This window comes from Centropristis striata, chromosome 4 (assembly GCF_030273125.1).
Source record: "Centropristis striata isolate RG_2023a ecotype Rhode Island chromosome 4, C.striata_1.0, whole genome shotgun sequence".
NCBI lineage: Eukaryota > Metazoa > Chordata > Actinopteri > Perciformes > Serranidae > Centropristis > Centropristis striata.
The window spans coordinates 34,982,052-35,006,165 of record NC_081520.1 but is presented as its reverse complement, the minus strand read 5'-3'; the positions used below and the strand labels follow the sequence as shown (position 1 = coordinate 35,006,165).

Genomic DNA, 24,114 nt, shown 5'->3' with positions numbered 1-24,114 from the left:
TCCACACACCCCCATGCAGCTTCTTCCGATCACCACCAGACGACTCTCTCCCTCTCTCTCTCCCTCCCTCCCTCCCCCTCGCTGTGGAGCGGAGCTCCGCCTGTGACCAGGTTACGGGGCGGGGCCAGGCTGTGCGGAGCCGGGAGGCAGGCAGAAGCATCTCTCGCCACAGCTGTGCCTCTTCTCTCTTTGTCGGTCTCTGCTCCTCTCCTGCGCTTTTCTATCCGGCAGAAGGATACAAAGAGAGGGACAGACAGGCAGTATGAAATAAAGACAGAGCATGAGAGCGGCGGGGGCAGCAGAGGGACACGAGAAACCTGACCGGACTACGGTCTAGTCCAGACACGGATACTATTATCGCCAGACTGGATACGGAGCTCCGCCGATGTACGCACTGGATTTTACCCACCAAAGAGTGTCGAGACCAGGGGGAGAGGGGCGGACTTTGTCGCGCAGGTAGGGTTTTGTCGTCTCGTTGTTAAATTTAGAGAGGGTGTTCGTGTTTTTTTTTCTTCTCTAAACCGTCTACGGGAAAGCTGCGCTATAACAAATCACCCTGCCTGCCTACTGCAGTGCTACACTGCTCGGGTTTTAAAAGCTGTTTAACTCCGCAGCCTGCACGGCTTCAGGTCGCTGAAGAAGTGTTTGCTAACCAGGGGAAAGCTTGCTGTAGCTACACGGTGAAATAAAGCTCCTGGTCCGGTTTATCTTTTGTCGCTGCTTCGCCGCAGTGCCTTGTGTGTGTATGTGTGTGTGTGTGTATGTGCGTCCGCTGTTGCCTACGTGCAAACTTGCTCGGGCAACGATGTGTACGGCACGTAGACGGCAGGGGCTGCGTATCGGACTCCCGTGATCAAAATACATAGTCCCGGGAGAGAGAGAGGTTTTGTTACAGTGGTGATTTTATCGCTCCTGTTTGGAGACGCAGCTGTAATTGCAGGCATGACGTTAGTGAGAAACCAAAGACACCAGGCGAACCACACTGACCGATTAAATATTCTCATTTTTAAAAAAAATAAAAAATAATCTGAAACTGGTGACTCTGTGCCCAAGTTCCCCACAGCAGGATTAGATAATATTTTTCCGCTTCAGTAGCTGGCTGCAAGGAGCTGCTTCTCTCCTTCTTAATCGTCTGTAACATTCATATGTGGGTTTAAAATAAAAACTGTGTCAGCTGGTCATTAGTGTGGCTGTTGCTGTGTTTCCCCCGTTAATCATTATTAATTATTCCTGCAGGGACATTACGGGATCAAACTAGCCAGTAGTTTTTGTCGGAGAGGTTAAACAGGTTTCGTTTCAGCAGTCATATAGAGGAAGCTTTTCTTTTCCAGGAAAGGAAAGATGAGTTTTCACACTTATTTTTTTACAGCATAATAGCTCGTCCAAGCAACCTATTAATCATCGCTTTATGCGCCAGGATGACTTCACCTTGGAAACTAAGATTATAGGATTATAGCTGTTATCTTTGATGACTACCTCTTTCTCTCTCTCTTTCCTTTTCTCTCAGGACTATCGGGGTTGCGGAGGGGGCCATGGATAAAACTTTGCACATTCTCCAGAAATCCGCAGACGGTGTACCGACTGGGATCTCCCTGGATATGAGTTTAAATATGGACGAAGGGGAAGATTTCACGGAACAGCAGATCGTGGGGCTCCCGGACAAAATCCCTCTGGTGAAACCTTATTTTAAAAAGAAGCAGAGGAAATTGGACGCCAAATGTCTCCACCGCGCCTTGGAAGACCCGATCCTGACCACTCTACTGAGCACGGATACGTTGGTGTCCGGGGATGGGGTGTTTGTTCCCCGGAACCAGCCGGGCCGGACACCGGGTAACCTGTGCGCAGCGGGCGTGGTTAAACAGAACTGTATGGGCCAGGTGTGTCTCAAAGACCCGGGAGCTGCTGACACCACAGCCGGGGCTGTGGTACCGGTGCTGATGGCCAGGGACGGTGATGTGGAAATAGCCGATACTACTGCGGAGCTGGAGGAAACTGAGCGGCGAGGGGAACGGCCCAAGATCACGGATCCTACCCCCGACAGCCGTTGCTTTCAGCCGAAACCTGGCCTCAGGGCGGCCGGGAGCACAGTGACAATAACGCCCCCCGGCAGGGATATACCTCCCACAGTTGCACCCCAGGCTCCTCACCAGGAGGGGAGCATCAAAAGCAATGACCTCTTAACCTCTGGGGCTAAAATCCTTTCAGTCAAAGACTGCACAGGCGTCCAGGACCCCCTTCCCCTCCTCCTGCAGCCCGACAAAGGAGTGCTATTTCAGGATAAAAGTGAAGAGGCCTCCCTGGACCTGGTTTTTGAGCTGCTCACCCAGCTCCAGTATCACACACACCAGTCAGACTCAGTGGACATTTGTGTGGATTTCCTCCAAGGACAGTGTGTATATGGCAATGACTGTGCCCACCACCACACTGTCCTGCCCTACCACTGGCAGATCCGCAGGAGCAGTAATCAGACGTGGCAGAGCATAGCAGACGACTCCCAGGAACAGCTGGAGAGACTGTACTGTAACCCGGACAATGAGCAAGTCAGGCTCAAGTTTCAGTAAGTATCCTTCTGTAGTATATAATGCAACCTGCAGGCTGTGTTATTTTATATTGTGTTTATATGATGTCCCCTGGTTAGACACATGATCTGACTGTGTGGAGGGAAGCAGTGACAGAGTATTTCTGTTTTGGATCTGTAACTGTGTGCAATGAGTCAATTCACTTTCAATTCAATCAATTCAAAACAGGAACTGAGAACATAGTTTGTGCACATGTGGAACATTTAAGTCTCGTCTGGACTAAGACAGATAGACCATTAATAACATTGTAGCAGTTTCCAGCAAAAAATCCTCTCACAGGATCAATAAAGTTAGTACATTGCACGTACAGCAGTATCCTGTGGTGGCGTAAGTACTGCTGAAAAGGGTACTGGTTGGTAATTTAGTAAGTACATTGTTGCCATGTCACAAGTACCTATGAATTAACAAATATTTGACATTTGTGACATGGCAACAATGGTGCAGTAAGCTGATAGGCTGCTTGTGAATGATAAGCACTTCTGGTTCAGCGTGTTGGAAACAGTAGACTTTGGCCTGAGCTTCCTCTTTGGTTTCACCACCGGTGACAAACTGAAGTTTTGGCTCTACGGTATATATATATATATATATATATATAGTGTGTGTGTGTGTGTGTGTCTTTGTCTTGTGGACTGCAGCCAAGTGAATGTGCATGTTTTGGTGTTATTTCCACATTTCTTTATACCGTCAGTGTGGCTTATTGTTGCGTGTGTGAAACTGTGTATCGGCCCCCTTCGTGTGTGTGTTTTGGCCTTCACGTGGCTTCTCGTTAATGTGTAACCGACATGCATCTTTATTTGAACTATCATATCAGCTATCGTGCCCTTGTGTAGTCACGGCACTCCATCTCCCAGCCCTGATATTGGTTATCTATTTCCTCCTGTATTCTTTCCCTGCTCCCGAAAACCTGCCCTGTGATTGGCTGGAGCCTCATCCAAACTAGACTTTACAGCACTCATAGCAGAAAGCTGTGAACTTCCATGACCCCCAGTTGCCTTGTGCGGTCACTGACACAGACGCACTTGGCAGCTTCTCTCCCTCCCTCGGTCATAGACATGCACACCACTGTGTACACACACACACACACACACACACTGCTGCTTGGCACGCAGGCGCTCACACGAATCGGCTGCACAGAGAAGCTCAGTGGCTTGCAGTGCTCACACGCACGCCTTTTAGCAGACAGAGATAAACCTCTCTTTCACTCTCTCACACACACACATAGATACACACACATGCAAGCACTTGGCAGGCCCCAGTGGGGTGACATAAAGGAGCATGCACCGCTTCCTGTGAAACTGTATGCAGGCGCATTCACACATGAGCACTCACGCACAATGAGTGAGTCTACATGGACATCCTATTCTAAACAAAGGTTGCTTATTGTGTTTATATTCCAGTTTACTATATTAAAGTATCCCCTCCAAAGTAGCCAACCATGATAAAGTCCAATCCCACAGCCCTATCAGTGCCAGCAAGCTGTTCTTTTTTCTTGTGTCAGACATATTTTCCTCTGTACCGCTCGGGGCTGCTGCTAATGATTATTTCCATTTACAATATTCCGCCAAATATCTTCTTTATCGTGTTTTTCACAATGACAGTTTCTCAAACCCCAGTGCGATGTCTTCTAATGTCTGATTAAGTCTAACTGACTACAACTTTTATTATCAATTACTCTGCGGACTATTTTCTCAAAAATAAGTGAAGAATGCCCACTGCCATTTCTGAAAGTCCAACATGATGTCTTTGAATGTGTTTTTGCTCAGTTCAAAATCCAAAGAGATTCAGTTTAACATGATATAAAGCAAAAAAAGCAGGAAATCTCAATATTTGAGAGGCTTAAAAGTGTATTTTCTGCTATAAAAACATACAATTAGTGATGAATAGATCATGAAAATTGCCGCCAATTGTTTTTACGTCTTATCAAAATTAATCAAATAGATATCAGCCTATTGTTTCAGTAAAACTTTTTTTTTTTAGTTAATAATATAATAATAATATTTATTTATATAGCACGGAGCAGGAACAATCACAAGACAAGTTATAATTATATTTCAGTTTGAGAAAGCGTACATTGCGAAGCAGTTGAACTGTCATTTTTTATCCCAAAATCAGCAAACACACACAGCCAGTGTTTGATTAAGGTGTAGCCACATCTTCAAGGCAACCACCACATATTTTAAGGTCCCCTGAAGGATGATCTCATAATTTAATCAGGAAATTTAAACACTGTATCGGCACATTATTGTCTGACTCGGGTTAAAAGTGCAGACTGTGTAAACACAGTCAATGACACGGCATTATGTCTTTATACCCTCAAACTATCAACCACATCATCAGGTCTTTCATGATTAACTGAGCCCTTTGAGCGGCCATGTGTGTTTGTCTTTGTTTATGTCTGTGTGGACACTAAAACACACACTCAGGTTTGCGTGTGTGCACAGAGATTTGTATGTGTCTGTGTGTTTTGACTTGTTGACTCATGTTTTCAACTGAAACTCTATGCAAAGTGCATATTGCTCCACAAACAGGATATGCACCTGGTGGTGTCAACCCAAATTCTTCAGAGGCCTTTTGAGTGTGTGTTACACTCTCACTCAGTCAGACAGGACCATCTGGCTTCCTCTGTGGACTGAAACTCCTCGAGGAACTAGAAGAATAATTCGGCATATATTTGTTGTCATTATAATGATAATGATTATTTTCCTCTTGACACATTTTGGGTTTGTGGTTTATCACACAAGCTATTAGAGTTGTTTCTTTTGATTTTCTATGTAATATTTTACATCAGTCAAGTTCTCTAATATCTAATTTTTCGAAATCTCTTGACACACTGTGTTACAAGCTAGATAATTATACCATTCCAGGCAGTGTCAACACATTTTAAATCTCTCCTGTAAGGCCTGTAACATCCTCATCATGGCTTTTCTTTATCATAAGCCTCCTTGTTGCTTCTTCTGGAGTGCATTTCTCCTTATTTACCCTGACCCTTGAAACTGGTTTGACTGTTTAAGAATGGTAGAGTGAAAACATAACGCTAAACATTTGACATGACGTAAAACCCTTTTCATTCCTGACACACGTGAATTCTCTGACACACACAACACTCCCGTGTTTGTAGGTTTTTGTGTCTTTAAGCATTCGTCCACAGTAAGTGAGCTAATTTCTGCTTGTGTAGTGTTGTTTTTTATCTATCTAAAAAGTGTTGTCTTCCTCTAATCCAGTGCTTACGTACACCACAGGTAAGGGCTTAAAAAAGGTGGTTGGGCTGCCTCGTTGTTAGATCAGTTGTTTGGGTGATATGTTGACACTGGGTAAACTCAGCATTAGTTTGTGGCTCTCAAGGGCCAATCAGGTGACGGAAAAGTTGGTAAACTACGCAGCGTTCATTCTGTTCTTGTTATTCAACGATCAGTTCAGTCATTTACCCGAAGCTTTGTGTTGTCCTGGGTGTGTGTGAGCGCTCTTTTGATACTGTTCTTTAGAGACGCAACCCAGCCTGTCTTTTCATGCACGCAACTACACACACACACACAGGGCGAAGGCATCACCGTGGTTACCAGAGCCAAATGATAACATCGTTAGTGATCTAAAGAGCAGCAGATGACTTAACAAGCTCTACTGTCGGTATGGCAACACAGGCCTGTTTTGCCATCTGCCATCATGTGTGTGTGTGTGTGTGTGTGTGTGTGTGTGTGCGAGTGAGGAAGACAGGGAGTGGACAGAAAAGAAAACGTATGAGCATTCTGTGTGTCTGCATCTGATTATGTACTGTGCAGACCTATTGTAGCGTATGTGGCTGTGTGTTCCGCACTGAGCTATTCCCATGTGTGTATGATCCATAGCACAGGTTAATCCCATCCATATGATAAGCAGGAATGGAAGTCGGGCTAATCCGCCTTCGTCATGAACTCAGCAGTAAGGAGGAATGTCACAGTCATCTCTTCTAAAAGTTATACTGTGATAATCTTCGGCTGTACACTTACTTGTTAACAGATTTATGCTGTGCTGTAGTGTGTCCATGTGTATGTGTGAGAGACAGAGAAAATACGAAAATCTGCGCTTTTATTCCTCCTCGGTTTATTAGAGTAGTTATTAGAGTATTACGTGATGATTTTTGTTTACAGGAAATACTAATTCTGAACCAAATTTCCTATAATTACACCAATTTCCTGTTATGTCCTTGTAAAAGAGACTTGAAAGAAATCTTTCAGATGTTTGTGTAACCATGACAAAGAACACATTTGACACATACAGGGTTTGTCTTCAAATTTTGGAAAATGCTCAATTTTAAGGTTAGGAATATGCTTGAATTTATATATACTCTTCGAAAATATGCTCTATTTCCAACATAATCTAGTGTTTCATCGACACAATGACTCATTTAAACCAAAAGTCTTTTCATATTTGAAATTACACAAACCTGTCGCCCGCCATATTTGTTTGTTGTCTCCTGGTGTCTCACACCAGACGACCTAAGCCAGCTAATAACTGGATAAGTCTAGTTGATCCCTTGTTCTGGAAATTTGCAAGCATTAACTAATCATGATCATAACATACAGTCAGAGTTAGTAAAATAAACAAAGTTTTGATATACACAAATACATTTATAGTAATAATTTAGATGTGATGATAAAGGCTTTGAGACTTTTTTGCTGAGGTACGATTTAAAGTGTTTGACAAGTGCTTTGAATTTTACTCTTCAAAGGCCGTATGAACCGCGTATGTGTGTGTGTGTGTGTGTGTGTGTGTGTGAGAGAGAGAGAATGATTGAGAGAAACTCTTTTGTCAGCCAGGTGATAAAAGCCCTGCTTGTCATTAACTGACATAAAGAGTCACCGAGTACCAAGGGCAGAGCGACCTGACACCAGGGTGTGTGTGCTTGTGTAGGGGGGTGTGTGTGTGTGTGTGTGTTTATATCGTGAGGGATTCCATGTTACCTCATTGTGTCACAAAGCAAAGAAAATCAAGGGTAGTTGTGTCTATGAGAGCTTGTTTGCGTGTGGTGATTGTGCGTGTGTGAAAAGAGGCGGTGTCAAGATAATCAGACTGTGTGTGTGTGTGTGTGTGTGTGTGTGTGTGTGTGTGTGTAACGTGTCAGACAACCCATGCCATGAATCAGTCGGGCGAGGTCTGGGTCGCTCTGCCTCTTATTACTCAGAGTCTGCCTTCATCCCTCCATCTTTTTTTCCCCTTCTCCAGTTCTTTTTCTGATTTCCTCAGTGGATCTTCCGTCCTGTTAATTCCCTTTCTCTCACCTCTCTTTTACTCCCTATCTTTCTGTCTTTATATCTCTTTTTCGCTCCTCTATTGTCCCTTGGGGGCCTTAAAGAGGTGTAAGAGATGTGGATCGGCACTCAAGCAGTATCCTCTTCTCTTTTTCTAGTGTCACTAAGTGTTATTTTTAATGTCATTCTCCATTATCGTACCCGTGGTTCTTTCACGTTTTGTACCCTGGGAAGAGTTTTAGAATTTCAAAGAGAAGGTTAAAGGACTGAGAGAGAGGACACTCTGAACTATGAGCTTAATGATGTGCTGTAGAGGAGGATGGAGACACACTCTAGCTGGAACAATCCAGGACATGCCGGAGACGAGGGTGTACATTTTTTCCTGTTCTCTTTGCGGGATTAACTTCATGTTGTTCACGGCAGCAGTAAGTAAGTTAATGAAGCACATTTGGATAGATAACTGGAAAGTGAATCGCTCTGACATGAGGAAATAACACCAACCCATGACATCAAGGTTGTGTGTGTGAGAGAGAGAAGCTTTCGTCAGCAGATTTGGTTGACTGACTGACTTATCAAGGCGTGACTGGATGAAGTTTTGCGCGTGTGTACATGAATCTTTCGAAAGAATGTGTGTGTGTGTGTGTGTGTGTGTGTGTGTACATGAGTGGCTGACTGAGCTCTCATGTTTTTTTTTCCTCCCTAGCCTGTGACGTTCACAATAGCATGACTGATGCTGGTATGCGGGTCCTTGTGTGTGCAGCCGTGAGAAAGTTTCAAGGTGTCTGTGTATGTGTGTGTGTGCTAAGGGCAGTGCGGGGGATTAACAGCCATTTTGACAGTGCAGTGAGTTTCCTTAACCTTTATTTATCCAGGGAAAGGTTTTGCTGATCACGCTTTCTATTCTCTCCAGCAACACTGCTTCCACATTCAGCACTGATCCACACATTCACACTTGGAGGAGCTGCCCGCTACAAGAACAGTATAGAGCAGGTTTTGGTGCATTTCCAGCACCACATGCTTTGCTCAAGGACCTTCTTCTTCCACCTTTAGCATACAAGCACCCCTCCCTAGTCAGCAGTTAGGTTTTCCATTCAAATGTCTTTTTTTTCTCCTCGTAAAAGTCAAACACGCTGCTCTTTCAATTTGCATTTTCAGTTGACTTTCGTGTGTGCGTACCTTTGCACAAACTTGGAGCAGCTCGACATTTCAAGCATGGTCTTGAAAATGTTGAACTTGCCAGAGTGGGCGTGCCCCGCGTCTCTTTCCAACTTTTGATTGGCCTCCACTTTGAAAGCACCGAATCTCAGTGCACTTAATTTAACCGGTGGAATTTTATTTTTAGAACAGCACAAACTAGTCTGGGAGCGAGGGAGGGGAAATGACTCTGTAAAAGGCTTTGAAAACCATTGACTGACCTCTATGGAAACCTCTTCCTCTAAGTGTGTGTGTATGTGTGTGTGTGTGTGTGTGTGTCTGTATGTGTGATAGAGACGAAGGTAATCAGTGAGGTGGGGACGCAACCTCAATCTCTTGTCATCATAACATACCGTTGCAGGCAGAAACTGTTCTGTACTGAGAGACAGGCCGTAAAAGAGAGAGAGAGAGAGAGAAGGAAGTGCAGGTGCATCTTTCTCTGTCAGACACAAAGTGCAGAGAACAGAGATGTGCGGAGAGACAGAAAGAAGCAGTGAAACAGGGAACAGAGATACGGGAGCAGAGAGATGACAGAACAAATTGAGAATGAATTAAGAGAACAAAGTGAGCACACTGACCAGAGGTGAAGTAAAGGATGTGCTGTTTTCACACTTAATTTGTTTCTGCTGCATTTTCAGTTTCCTGCCTTTCACATCCTTTATGTATCCCTGTCTCTTCTCATATTGCCTATTTCTATCAGTCTTTTTATTTCCTTTCTCCGTTCTAGCTCCACCTTTGATATTCAAATGTAATTTTCTTTCGCATGAAACAGAAACCTGCCTTTTAGTTATTTGAATGCTCTAATGCACTTCAGAAATGAATAACTTGTTGACATCTGTGTTATGTATCAACCTTGTCTTCCTGGTAATCTGGTGATTACTGAGTCACTCCTCAGTTACTGTTTTTGTTTCTGCACATGCTCATCAGATTGATCTTTGTTTCACTTCCTCTTATAAAGATGCAGTCACAGTGTGACTTAGCAGAAACACAGACTGTAAATATAGCGCATTTGTATCAGTTTGCTTTAGGAGAATGACTCAGCCTTATCACGTTCCTGACAGAAACTGGTGTGTGTTTGGTGTGTGTGTGTGTGTGTGTGTGTGTGTGCCTGTAACCCCAGTGACCAGTAATTGCACTCACAGTACATGAAACGGAATACTTATATGCAGTAAACCCCATTATAATATGAGGTTTCACTTCTCAAAGCTGTTGAAGTTATAACTCAGCAGGTCCACACACTCCGCTTCTGTGTTTTAGATAGGAAACATCTATTTCATGTGCTTTATGTAGTACAAACCTTAGGCACAGAAATTACCAGAACACGACCCCTGATTTACACACACACACGCACACACACACACACACACACATTTCCAGACAGACACACTCACCGATGTCTAACCTTTGACATGACATCCAATTAGTTCCTCGGCAAAAATCAATGAGCCCATTAACACTGTCAGGCTGTGCGTTTGAAATGTTTGCATGTGTGTGTAGTGTGCATGCATATGTGCATGGCTGTGTGTGCATGTGTGTGTGTCTGCCTCTCTGTCTGGCTGCAGTCCATGGCATAGCGTGCCAGTCTGTGATGCCCACATTTATGTGAGTGGTATGTCTGACCCAGAAAGGATTTGCCAGAGGCTCTATGGAAGACTGATGTAGAGAGACTGATGCACACACACACACACACACAAACACACACACACACATGCATAATGGGGGTTTGACCCACGCTCGTCGAGACAGAGTGGGGTTAAGGGAGGTTGTATGTGCATGATAATGTCATGTGTTTCCACCACTTATTTACTTAGCAGATGCTAACACAACATTAGCTTCACCGTAATCATTGTTCTCTCAGCAGAACCAGCTAGATGGCTTCTCAAGAATTACAAAAATGAGAGGCAAACGAGTAAATATCTAGCTCAACATTTTGGGAAATATGCTCAGTAATTTTTTCTTGCTGAGAGATTAGAAGAATGATGCCACTCACATGTCTGTATGCTAAAATATGAAGCTAGAGCAAGCTAGCTTAGTTTAGGACTGAAAAGCTAAACTCAGCTAGCCATGAAAGCTAACAGCTGGTGGTAGCTTCATATTTACCGGACAGATACAAAAGTATTATCAGTCTTTTTTTATCTAATTCTCTGCAAAAATGCGAATTTGCACATTTCCCCAATTTGTCGAACCATCATGCTACATATTGAAATTGCACAATAGTCCTGCCAGTCCTCATTCTGGTTTTAATATTGACAGGATGTCCTGGAATAATATGTGAATCATAAGTCACATTAATGATCTCAGTGTGTGTAAATATATTGTTTTGATCATGTACATCTTGTTTCCATCTCTTCTTTGCATGTTTACATATGACATGTAGGCAGTGTGACTCATACTGAGTGAGCAATTATAGGTTTGGTTGGCCCCAGGGCACTCGTGGTTAAATTAACGTTTCATGGAATAGTAAACTGTGACCATTTAACAAGGTCACCATGCCACAGCCGCATGTTAGCCAGCCGTGCCAATGTACGTTATGTTTTTGTACACTGACCGGAGCAGTTAGTTATTTTTCTAAACTGTGATTTTAACTTTGTGTTTCAGGGGTCGTGTGTTTTCCCTAGACTTTGGGGCAATGCGAGTGTGTGACCTGGAATTTGACCGTGTCCGACGACTGACCTCTCCCGCCAGCCCTCTACCCACGCCCACGCCCACGACGAACCCAAACCCCACCCCCAGCTGTCACACAGTGTGGAAATACTACTGCAGAGACAACTTTGGCTGGAGGGAATACTCTGAGGTGAGCCACTCGGTCTAATTATGTGTGTGTTTGTTTGCGTGTATGCTCTATGAACATGAGGCCAGACGCATTAACTCTGCCCACACTGATCGATCGTCTAACCGATGTGATGGGATCAATTTAGACACACACACATACACACCTAAACACCCCCTTGTGGCGCAGCTGTCCCCAGACAATTGCAATTTATTTCACCAAATCAGTAAAGATTGACTGTTTTCTATCTTTGCATAAATATGAGTTGCCTCATGATGATGTTGTTATCAGCTTGTTATCTGAACGTTGCACCACACTTGACTGGAAATTCTCTCATAACCTTCCTCCTTCCAGGGTTGAAGTCAACTGTATAAAATGATAATATATATATATATATATACATATATATATATTGAGTCTCATCTCTTCCATGTGTCCTTGTCATCCTCTTCCTTTTCTACTTTTCTTCTTCCTCTTCCACCTCTTCTTCTCCTCCACAGCCGGTTGTGAAGCTCATAGAGGAGGCGAGTTCGAGGGGTCTTAAAGAGGTGCGATTCATTACGCTCCAGAACCAGTATATCCTCAACATCAGGGAGGGCTTCCAGCAGAACGCCGTCTTCGGGTTCAGGCGTCAGATCAAGAAGCGGCCAATGTTCATGTCCTCCGTAATGCTTACACCCCACCTACAGTAAGTAGAGACATTTATTGGTTAAATTTTCCCTTAATGCTCCTAAAATAAGGAGCTAAAGATATATTACCTGGATTTTACTGCGTCTCTTGGGATGGCAATGTCTGCCTGTTGATCAGTCCACTATCAGCCAACTGTTGGATGGGTTGTGATGACATTTTGTAGAAACTTTCATGTCCCTCTCAGAGTGAATTGTAATGACATTGGATTTAGATAAATTTGTTCAATAGTTTGGTTTGTAACCAGATACCTGCTGAACAGTTTGTTGCAAGGTTAGCATGCTAACATGGTAAGCGTGGCAAACAACCTTCAAAACATCATCATGCTACCGTTGTTGTTGTTGCGTGCATGTTAGCATTAGACGTTAGGCTCTAGACTCTGACTTGTTTGTGTCTTGTGTCTTTTGGTAGTCAGGAGCTACTTGGATGCAAAAACAGTATATTTGCAGCATTTTAACAAGGAATCACAATATGGACTTTTTTTCAACAAATATCGATAACTGCTAAGATACCCGCCAACAAGGAGCTTATTACCTGTAGTCTATGCACACTTGAGGGTAAGAAAGGGTCAAATTTAGTGAAATGGATGATTTACAGGTGCATCTCAATACATTAGAATATGATGAAGTCCATTTCCAGTGGTTCAAGTCAAATAGCCCCAACCAAGTATTGAGTGCATATAGATGGACGTACTTTTCAGAGGCCAACATTTCCATATAAAAATTGGTATTTTGTAACATTCAATTATTTTGGAGACACTGAATTTTAGGTCTTAATTAAATATAAGCTGTAATCATTATCATTAGAAGGAATTAAATAAATTAAGACATGAAATGTTTCATTCTGTGTGTAATGGATCTATATAATGTGTTATTTCCACTTTTTTAATTGAATAACCGACATAAATAAACTTTCTATGATATTCTAATTTATTGAGAGGCACCTGTAATATTCCATAGCTCTGACCTAACAAAATATAACAATTCTGACACTTCAAATGTCCATTTGTTTGTCAAGTATAATCAGAAACTTCACAAACATAAATCATTTTGCTGAATAATTCAAATGAAATACTTGGACATAATCTATTAAACCAGACATTTAAGTGTATTAAAATACCACTGACTAGCCACCGCGACCTGCTCTTATCAGTGTGTCAATGCTATTCTTAAGTCAGTGAAGGCAATTTGGCTTCTGTCTTATTTTTCAGCTATGATTTCATTTTGGGATTAATAATTTAGCATCAAGGTTCAGTGTCGGGAACAGTCAGTCCTTAGTTAATTTTAACTAATTAAATTAGTTATCACCTGATTGATAGTTTTCTAAATACTCGAGCTAAGTTGATGTGCATTTTGCTGAAAATGATTAATGTTGGACTCAAGTGAGAGGCGTATTTCTGATGATATGGTCCACTTCCTTTCTTATTATCCCAGTGTTGGTGTCACAAATAACGTACATCACATATTTTCCTTCTCACCAAATTGACCCGTCTTGAACAGTTTTGCCTATTTACCGCCTCTGTTACTACCTCCAAAGGCGATACAGAGCGGAGATCACTTGGTCCCCCCCCATTATGCTTCTGTGGCATTGAGCTTGATGACAAAATGTCCCAAAGGCGTCAATATCACAGTTTGAAAGGGCAGTCTGAACAAGCCTACTGTCTCTATCTGTCACCGCCAACCTCCTTTTCTATTGAAACCTCTGGCAGAGCCTCACTGAGCTGATCGTTTAGCAGATCCCAACCTTGTTAGAGAACATTTTGTACTCTTGATATGAGGCCACATTAAGTATTAGAACAAAGTCCCCATTTTACATAAAGTTCTTGGCAACACATGCACAGTAACACACAAAAGGTTGGCACTTCAGTATGTAATACACCATCTCCCTGCGGCTCTCTGTGTTCTGGGAGTGTCCTGAGTCCCTGTTTGGAGACAGTGAGGAACATAGAGCTCTGTACACAATGCTAATGTCACACTTAGGGCAACACTTTAATAGCATCTGAACACCACATTAACCTTTAATACATTTCCCTACTGTTGCACAGTGATGGCCTCATCTGAACCTGAACACATTTTTACTTCCAGACTGCTTAGTCAGGAGCCATTTGGGGTTAGTTTTTGACATGCAGGGGTAGTCTGATAGACTTCAAGTCACACTAAACTAGCCTATTTTTTAATACCTACTTATCATACTTGCTTATGGTTATTTGTAACAGCTTCACATGGGACAGGAACAGATGTCTCAGCGGTCAAAGTCTATGTTTGTTGGAGCCATCGATCAACTGACTGACAACCTCTGGACTTTTGCACTCCAAATACATCACTTGACTTCCAGAAAATTACGCTAAAGGGGCACCCTGTGTGATAGAAAGTGGCACTATGAGTTGGGAATATGAATGTTTAGGAAACTCATGTGAACACTAGATTTTTGGGAACTCAAACAGAGTCACTGGGACACAGGAGCTGTGCAGAGTGAAGTGGGCCTGAATCAGACAGATGGAAAATTAGATAACGAGGCGAATGAGAACAGATGAGGTGAGAGGTACAGAGAAGGAAGAGCGAACACATAAAGAAAGAGTGAAAGAAGATTTGAGATATATCCACAGAAGTAGTTTAAACTGGTGTTAAATCTTATTAATTCAGTAAACGAGATGAGATCTGTTCACTTTCTTCTCCAGGAAATAAGCAGATTTCAGGAATTTTCATCTCTCAGCTGCCACCTAATAGCAGTGAAGTGATTCGTCTTTCCGCACTCGCCTCAGTGATATACCCGAAACAAGTGATACCAGATTGGAAACAAGTGGAGTCATCTCACCCCATTTGCAGAATTTTTCACTTCCTTTTGCCGGAACAGGCTGCCGTAGAGGTGTCCTGCCAGTGTCCCGCACAGAGTGAACGCTAGTACGTGCTGTTCCTGCAGGGCCTTGGCAGTGGAGAGGAGATAAAATGGAGAGAAATGAGATGGAGGAATGAGGGAGACGGAAGAGGAATGAAGGGAGAAAGAGACAGCGAGTTGGTGAGATAGAGAGCACAGGCAGAGGAAGTGAGAGCGGTCTAAATGGTTTCCAGACTGGGTGCACAGCAAAGTGGAGCTGCTGAGTGAAGGAGTGTGAAATGTGACTGTGGGGAGCTGGAATTTGGATCGTGGGATTTGTTCCTGGGACTTTTCATCTGTTTGTTGTGTGTTCGTGCATGCTTCGATTAACCACGTTGCGGGAACACAAATGTGATCACACAGTCACAATATGGGAACAGAAAGCAGAAAATTATTCAAATCATAGCGTTAGCACTTGTGTTTTGGTTATTATTTCCAGGGGAATTGATGCAGTGTCTTCCCAAGTGACTGTGTGTGAGGAACAATCTGTGCTAGGCTTAGAGGTTGAGGTCATTAGCTTGATTGGCACTCTCCCTTGCTCCCTCCCTCTCTCTCCTTCTGTCATCTCTCTCTCCTGATGATGTTATTTCTAGCCATCTCCTTCCTCCCCAGTTATCTACCCTAATCCGTCTCTTTTTCACTCCTTTTCTCCCGTCTACCCCATCACTCTCTTGTTATCTGTCCCTTTTCATTTCACACTTGTTTTCTGCAGCAGGCTGTGCTGTGATCTCTTCAAAGCACACGGGGGAATAGAAACATTGATTGCGGGGAGAGATCGAGACCGGACAGACATGATAAGAGAGAGAGAGAGAAAGAAAAGATGAGAAAAACTGTCACACTGACTCCCACTAATCACACTCTCTTGATGACAAACACACACACACACACACAGACTCTCTTATGGCTGATCGGGCTAACAGCATTTAGACTTAGAGAGCGATAACTTGACAGCCAAACCACTGGTATTGACTCAAATGCCAGACAAAATAGCTTTTTTTGTCATTTCCATGACAGCTCCGAAAGTGGCTTTTTAAAAAAAAATTCTTCCTTCTCTTGTTCTCCTTCCTGTCTCTCCCTCACTCTGCCTCCCTGTTGTCTTGTTTGGCGACTGGGTTTCATTTTCGAGCGGCCCTGCTGTTTTGTTTGGTCGGTGACGGCTGAGGGCTGCTGTGGAGCTGCTCGGCAGCGCAGTGATGTCATTGTTGACAGTTGGTGGAATATGATTTTGGAAGCAAAGGCGAGTCGGTTCGTCGCAGCAGACTTCGGTTTTGTTTTACATCAGGATGTAGCTTTGATTGGAAACACATGGGAATGAAGCTGTAGGAAGGAGGAGAGATAGGTAGCAGGCTGTGATGCATGGCCTGGGGTTGGTTAGTTAAAGTCTGAGCTTTTTAATAACGTAACATTTAAAATGAAGCACCAAAGCAAACTCTTTTACCCCGATAAAGACATTAAAAATGTTGTTTTTATAAAAAATATGACTGCAACTTTCACTGATGTGCATCATCATTTCATATGCAGAAGGAGTGGTTTATATAGTACACACACACACACACACACATATATACATATATATATATATACACATACATATATATATGTATTTAATGTATTTATTAGAATGTATGTCACTGTTTGCATTGATCATTTATTTATATTATTATTATTATTGTTGTTATTATTATATTTAGGGAAACTATCCCAACTGATCTTAGGGTCAGTGCTACAGTAGTTAAAAAAATACAAAAAACCAACAAGCTAATAACAATGTTGACTGTTGGGAACAGAGTAAATGCCTTGTAGGCAGAGCCTAGTTTAATGGCTGTATTCCAATCTATGTAATTTGCCATTAATTATAGGGAGATAAAAAATAATCATAGTCATATCTTTATACAGATAGCAGTTATCAAGGCAAAGTTACAAATTGCTTTACATAAAATAAAAATATATATATAAGTTAAAAAAATATAATTTTTTTTTATCACTTAAATTTTTATTGGGTCCTTACAAATAATGGCATACAATACAAAGGTAATAAAGTAAATACTAAACATATTACCTATCACATAAGCACAAGGACACACACACACACACACACACACACACGCACACACCCTCACCAGACAGTATTACTCAAATAGAGTACGATCAGAAATCCCTTTGCAAAAAATATATGAAGGGAAATTGAAATAGATAAATTTCAAAATAAATGTTGACCCCTAAAATAAGGACTTACCGTAGTTCAAAAAACTATAAAAGCATAGCTGAATAGTGTAAATATTCTGCATATTTTTTATATGTATGTGTACTTTGATTGTGATATGTCTGTGTCGCAATGTAGAAAAAACTAAACCAAGTAGCCATCATATGATTTAAATCTCATTTGTAATTGTACTTTTTGTTGCTAACCAAATATCTATCACCTTTTCTTTCTCTCTAGGACTTTGGGCGGCCTCTCTTCAACTCCACTCAACTGTTCCTCCTCCTCCTCATCTTCCTCGTCCATGGATCTCTCCGTGTCCCATCCCCTCTCACCGACCACCACCAACCCTCCCAGCCTTTTTCCGGAAACGTGGTTGCCCATGGCGATGAGCCAGGACTTCCTGCAGGTGCCGGTCTCGCGTGAAGACCGCAGCTACCGGACAGTGTACAGCCTTTTCCACAAGACGGTGTCGGAGACCAAGTTCAGGATCCTCAAGATCCAGCGTGTGCAGAACCCCTTTCTCTGGGAGAAGTACAAGAGGTGAGCCAAGGAGCTGCAGAGCATTTTTTACTTTTTCAAGCACTTCCGCGTTGCTGGAGATATGATCTGTTAATCTAACCAGAGAATCAAGAATCATTTCCAATAACCAGTACCCATGACACCATCTTTAGAAATGACAGAAATGCATCCTCATGGGTTTTTTTACAAACCCTGCAGCTGTGGCAAATTTTAACTTTGACACATTTGTGGTTGTTTTTATTGAATGTTACTCTGCTGAAATTATCACCAGCTACTATGGAATGGAAGTGAAATGATTTTAAAGGGACATTTCAGCAAAGTTTATCAATCTAGATTGTTTTGGTGTAAGAGTCTTGGAGATACCAGCTGAAGAGATGTCTGCTTTCTCTTGAACATATTTGAACTATGTGGCAGTTTTTTCTTGTGGTGCTCAACATGCCAAAAAAACATTTGAGAAACTGAACAGCAGTGTCTCGCTTCAGAAACCATATGAGCAGTTTCATGTAGAAAAAAAAGGAAATAAAAGAGTTCCCACATGACATTTAAAAGATGTGGATTTAGTATTCAGTTTGATAGTTTCACAGTCATGAGACCTCAGATTGTATTTCGGAAAAAACAGATATAATTCTTTCATTTATGTGTTTATTATTAACTCAAAGTGGTGCTAAAGTTGTATCCAGATAGTAGTGAAGTGTGGGTTCTGTTGCGTTAACATATTTGGTTCCTCTTTTGTCCTAGTTTCACATATTTTGCTTGTATTGTGTTGAACTTTCTATATCCAGAGTTCTGTGTTATATTTCAGACACAGCTGCATATTTACTGCACACATGAACAAAAACATTTCTTGAAAACAAATACCCTGGGTGAATGAGAAACAAGTGAGACAGAGAGAGAGAGAGAGAGAGAGAAAAAAAGAAAATAGGGCAAATGAGACCAGCTGTGTGTCTTCGTGAGAACGAGCTGGCGGTGGTGTGTGAGTGCAGCGGATGGAGAGATGTTTGGTGATGATGGTGTTCCTGTTGCAACGCAGTGGTTAGAGCAGGGCTGGCTCTATCAGCTGTGACAGTTAAACTCTCCCACACTGACTGGTACCACACGGTTTCACAATGACTGACAGCATGTGTGTTTGTGTGCGTGTCTGAAAGTAATGCCCCCCACCCCCCCCTCTGAATGTCAGTTGATTTCCTCTTCCCACACTTGAGTTTTGACGGGGGAAGCCATAACTGCTTGTTTGCATGTCTCTGTGTGTGTGCTTTGGCTGGCTGTTGATTTTAAAGTTGAGCAGCTTGATCCTGAAATTGGTTATTAGGAAACTGAAGTTGGTGTTTGTGCGTGCAGTGTCTGTCTGTGACGGGTCACAAGCTGCGCAGTCGCGGGAGGTCATGCCCGGGTCACAGCCTCGCTGGCTCGAAGCGCTTTCACCTCCGCATGCCTGATTGATCGGCTCACATCAAACGAGCTGCCTGTGTGTGTGTGTGTGTGTGTGTGTGTGTGTGTGTGTGTGTGTGTGTGCGTGTTGCTCAAGAAAGGGATTAGGCCCAATGTTCTTAGCCTGTTTAGAGCAAACACGGCTGTGATCACAACTTCAGCACAAAAACGGCAGGACGGCTCCCAGCTGGTTATTAATTCATCACCTGAGCGATGATCTGTCTTGGTGCATCAGCCTCGTAGAGAATAAAGAGTTCACAATTTGTTTATTATTTTATTATATTTTGTGTAGTTCTAAACACTTAAACTAATCTTTATGTCTGTCTCTGCTCCAACAGGAAGAAGGAGTACATGTCCCGGCGTATGTCAGAGATGGACCGGCTGCTGAGCGAGCGCCACCTCTTCCACGGCACCTCAGCCGACGTAGTGGAGGGCATCTGCAAGCACAACTTCGACCCCCGAGTCTGCGGCAAACACGCTACCATGTTTGGCCAGGGCTCCTACTTTGCCCGCAAGGCTGTCTACTCCCACAACTTCTCCAAGCGCTCGCCCAAAGGAGTCCACTGCATGTTTCTGGCCAAAGTCCTTACTGGCAGGTGTGTGTGGGCGCAGTTGTTAACAAGTGGATTTTTTTTTAAAAAGTGTTTTTGATTAGGGATGGAATTTTTTCATGTCTGCAATGCAAAGAAGCTTCTTAGGAGATATTGCTTATATTTTTTACAGCAATATTTGCTATTTTATATCGCAGTATATAATAAATGGTATTATAATACATTTCTACAACATTAAATTATATAATAAAATACGTTTTGTCTAGTTTAACGCTAATGCCCTGTATTCAACTTTTTTTTAAATTAAAAATCAGTGTACTTCATCATATTTATGCAAAATCCTATAAATCCAATATTGCCATAAAGCAATCCTGCACATTGATTTTCAACATTGCCAGCAATAACCTAATGCAACCAGAAATTTCTCTCTATAAACAAGCTAAAATAATTTATGATGTTCCACATTGTTTGACAATTGGTGCTTTCACCAAATATTTACATAATGGGATTTTGGATAAATAATTATTAGTAATATAATAAATAAGTTGGTAGAGGCAAATAATATAGATGCTAGCAATGACATCACTTTAATGTAATGCAGCCTTTAAAACCAGGAGGACCAACAGTTATACCATATTATGATATTAAAAAGGTGATATTTAGTGTCATATTACAATATCAAGATAATGAATTTTAATCAAAATTTTCTCCTAATATATTTATTGTAATATTAAGCATCAGAATTTCGTAATATTTGCAGCACAATATATATTTTCCTCAGGGCATCAAGCTTTGATGTGTTAGCTCGAAGTGACATATTTGATGAATGCTAAATTGAAGCTTTATTTATCCCGATGTCACATGTTTTGGTGTCCCTAAATGAGCTGTTAGGTGGGTTTAATAATTACATACCTTTGCATGAACAACATCCCGCTCACTATCTCGCTCTCAGTGCTTTGAACATACATTTACAGAGCACGTCAGCATTCATTTGGGTCATGGAAATGCGGAGGTTCTTTTCCATAAACCATCATTCAGTCATGCTTTGCGTCACGCTTTTCCCATTCCTTTAAAATGGAAGTCAAATCTAGAGCCACACATGTAAAACAGCTGATTTGGCTGAAGCCATCTTATCTCACCAGCTTTGTTATGGTGCAGCAGACAGTCTGCAGAACAACCAGACCACACATAATCCCTCCTTCAACACACCAAACCCGGTTCAGTGTGTTCCACGGCACAGACGGAGACATTGCTTCCAGGCGTGAGCCGAGATATAGCCCAATAAAGAAGATATCTGTACGGTGTGGTTAACTCTCCTGTCTGGAAGCGTATCTGCCACACAGACAGTTTAACGTCTCAGCTCCCCCCACTTAGTCTGTAGCTGAAAATGTTCTTATTTTAATATGTTTTATTTATGACCTCAGAGAAAGTAGAACAAAGATTGATGGATTACGGGTCTTTAGAGTTTGACATGAATATTTAAGAGAGGAAAAACAAACTGGTTACAATGTGCTGGCTCATTTCATATACTTAGTACATTTATTTAATGCACTTACGGAATATGCTTATATTATTTAAGATGCCCTTAAACACACACAGAGGAGCAGCAGTCTTGTAATCATTAAATTTATAAGAGTTTTCTTTTTAGATGGTAAATTATTCTTCTGTGACTCCAGACTTGCAGAACTGAATGGAAAACTGTTGTATAATACAGTTTTTAAGTGTTATTTTTTCAAGATTTGGTTTGGAATATAATTAAAATTGAATATACTCCTTGAAAAATGCCAGATTTGTAACATATATCTATCTAACTATCTATCTAACATCTATGGTTTTATCTACACAATCACTCACGTAAGCCAAAAATATTTTAAATCAACGAACCCTCTACTTGCTTTCCCTCGATAAATCCTCTGCTGTTACTCTTGAAACCAGCAAGCACTAAATAATCATGATCACAACATACAATCAAGTATCAAAAATCTCATATTAAATTCAAATGTTCAATTATTATTTGTTATTTAATAGTTGTTTTTTGTTGTTGTACTGTACGGTAACCTTGAGTGATAAGAAAGGTGCCTATAAATAAAATTGATTATTATTATTATTATTATTATTATTATTATTAATAATAAAAGTGCCTGAAAAGTGCTTGAATTTTACTCTTAAAAAGCTGCACAAACCTTCAGTTAGAACGCTGTCAGGAAACATTATTTTGGTTATTTAAAGAGCAATGACATCTAATTTAATGTGATCAAGAAGTAAAATAATTTGATATACTTTGTATGAATGTATTTCTTTTTGGGACCAGGTGTAGGAACTGTGATCACTAACCTCGCTCCTCTTTCTTATGTTTACACAGATTTACTGTAGGAAATCCCTCCATGCGGCGACCTCCACCCATCAACCTCCGCGACCCCTCCAGTGACCTTTATGACTCCTGTGTGGACAACTGGGTGGACCCCCAGATCTATGTCATCTTCAATGATGACCAGAGCTACCCGTACTTTATCATTCACTACGAGGAGGTACCCGGCACTGTCGCCGTCTAAGCCCTGGATCAGACCTACGCCCGTCTGTGTTTGCAAATACTTAACTCACAGTTTGTTTTAGTCTGTGAAGGTGCCAGATGGGTGGAGTTTGTCACTGAAGATGAAAAGGAACTGTTTAGACCAATAACAAGCTGAAAATTAGAGTACTTTGCGAGAGATGTTGCTCTAACAGAATCAGTTTGCCAGGCTAAATGTCACCCATCTGCAGCTCTTAACAGGTTATAACAAACATGTATGCAAATACTCAATGATTTTTCTCTGCCGTCAACTGGATCCAACCAGACTGGACTGCAGTAAGGAACAGCAGACCGGATCTGGACCGGATTAAACTGGACAAAACTGGACTAGCACAGGACGACACCTGTTTCATCCAGTGTTCAGAGGTGGATGATAACTGACAACAGCTGCAACAGCAACTGACTTGACTGGACTCATGTACCACACTTTGCTATCTAGTATGAACAGGAGCCTAGTGATGATCACAAACAGGATTTTATCTACCTTAGCGATCTGGAGCAGATGCAGGAAAAAACCAAACCTAGTCCTCTTATTGTTTTGACTTAGTTGTATGGATGTAAATTAACTCCACATCAGGACATAAGGCTGTAGTAGACAGTTAGCGTCCTGCCAGTACTGTGAATGACCAACTGGCCGTATTATTCTGAGGAAGCAGCAACCAACCAATCAGACGCTTCCATAGAGAAACTATGGCGACACTGATCCCCGTCATTCTCTTACAAAAATCATTGTGAGTGTTTACCCAGCCTCCGGCCCTTACGTTTTTGTTTTTTTTTGTTTGTTTTTTCAAGTCTATGTGCTGCGTGTTTGAATCTTTTAATTTAGTGGAAATGAATCTTGTGGCCTCTTCAAACAGACAACGGACGTGAGTTTCAGTGGGACTTTTGCAAACGGACATGCACAGGAAAAAAAACCTCCCGGCAGAGGTTTTTGGAAGCCAGTGCTGTGCCCGGTTGGCGTTTTTGCCTTTGCGCCAACCACTTCAGTTCCTCGTGGGGGACTGAAGAGTGTACAGTTTCATGCTGAGACTCGGCAGCGCTGTAGCGTCAACAAACACCCCTCTGAAACTCATCTCTCTTGGACCGCTCTCTCGCTCTGAGACAGTAGACATGTTTTATTGAGACAGACTGTACAGATGTTCTCTTTGTTTATATTTGAACTGTGTGCCTTTTGTTCATAAAATTTTTTATTTATGTTAGTTTAATGTAACATTGATTAAATAAAGAATCTAAAAGAAAAAAATGACCAATCTGTGAATTTGTGCTTTTTATTCAAATAATGTTGAGTCACATTTATTAGTAATGTAGCGGTGATGAAGTCCCTCCTGGACATTCCTGTAAACCAATCAGAACTCTCGATATGGAGAGTATGGAAAATGTTTAGTTTCAATCGCTTTTTTATACTCCTTGAATTTTTTTTTTACTTTTGACAAAAATGGTGTTTCATCTTCACAAATGTGAACGTGAACCAAAAATACTTTCATATTTAAAATAAACTATCCCGGCGTCATGTTA

At 41.8% G+C, this 24,114-nt stretch overlaps 1 protein-coding gene across 2 annotated transcripts; it reads left to right on the top strand.

The window, feature by feature from the left end:
- Positions 1–206: 206 nt before the first annotated feature.
- Positions 207–23,843, top strand: tiparp (TCDD-inducible poly(ADP-ribose) polymerase). Of its 2 annotated transcripts, none has more exons than XM_059331865.1 (7): positions 207–456; positions 1,508–2,557; positions 11,597–11,792; positions 12,269–12,456; positions 17,770–18,072; positions 19,818–20,075; positions 22,393–23,843. In XM_059331865.1, exons 1-7 carry the CDS (start codon positions 386–388, stop codon positions 22,580–22,582), a joined length of 2,256 nt encoding a protein of 751 aa, XP_059187848.1. In that variant the 5' UTR covers positions 207–385; the 3' UTR covers positions 22,583–23,843. The 2 variants fall into 2 exon arrangements, with proteins under 2 accessions (XP_059187848.1, XP_059187849.1); XM_059331866.1 differs by lacking the exon at positions 207–456 and adding an exon at positions 569–1,147 and having other exon boundaries at positions 1,237–2,557.
- Positions 23,844–24,114: the final 271 nt, after the last annotated feature.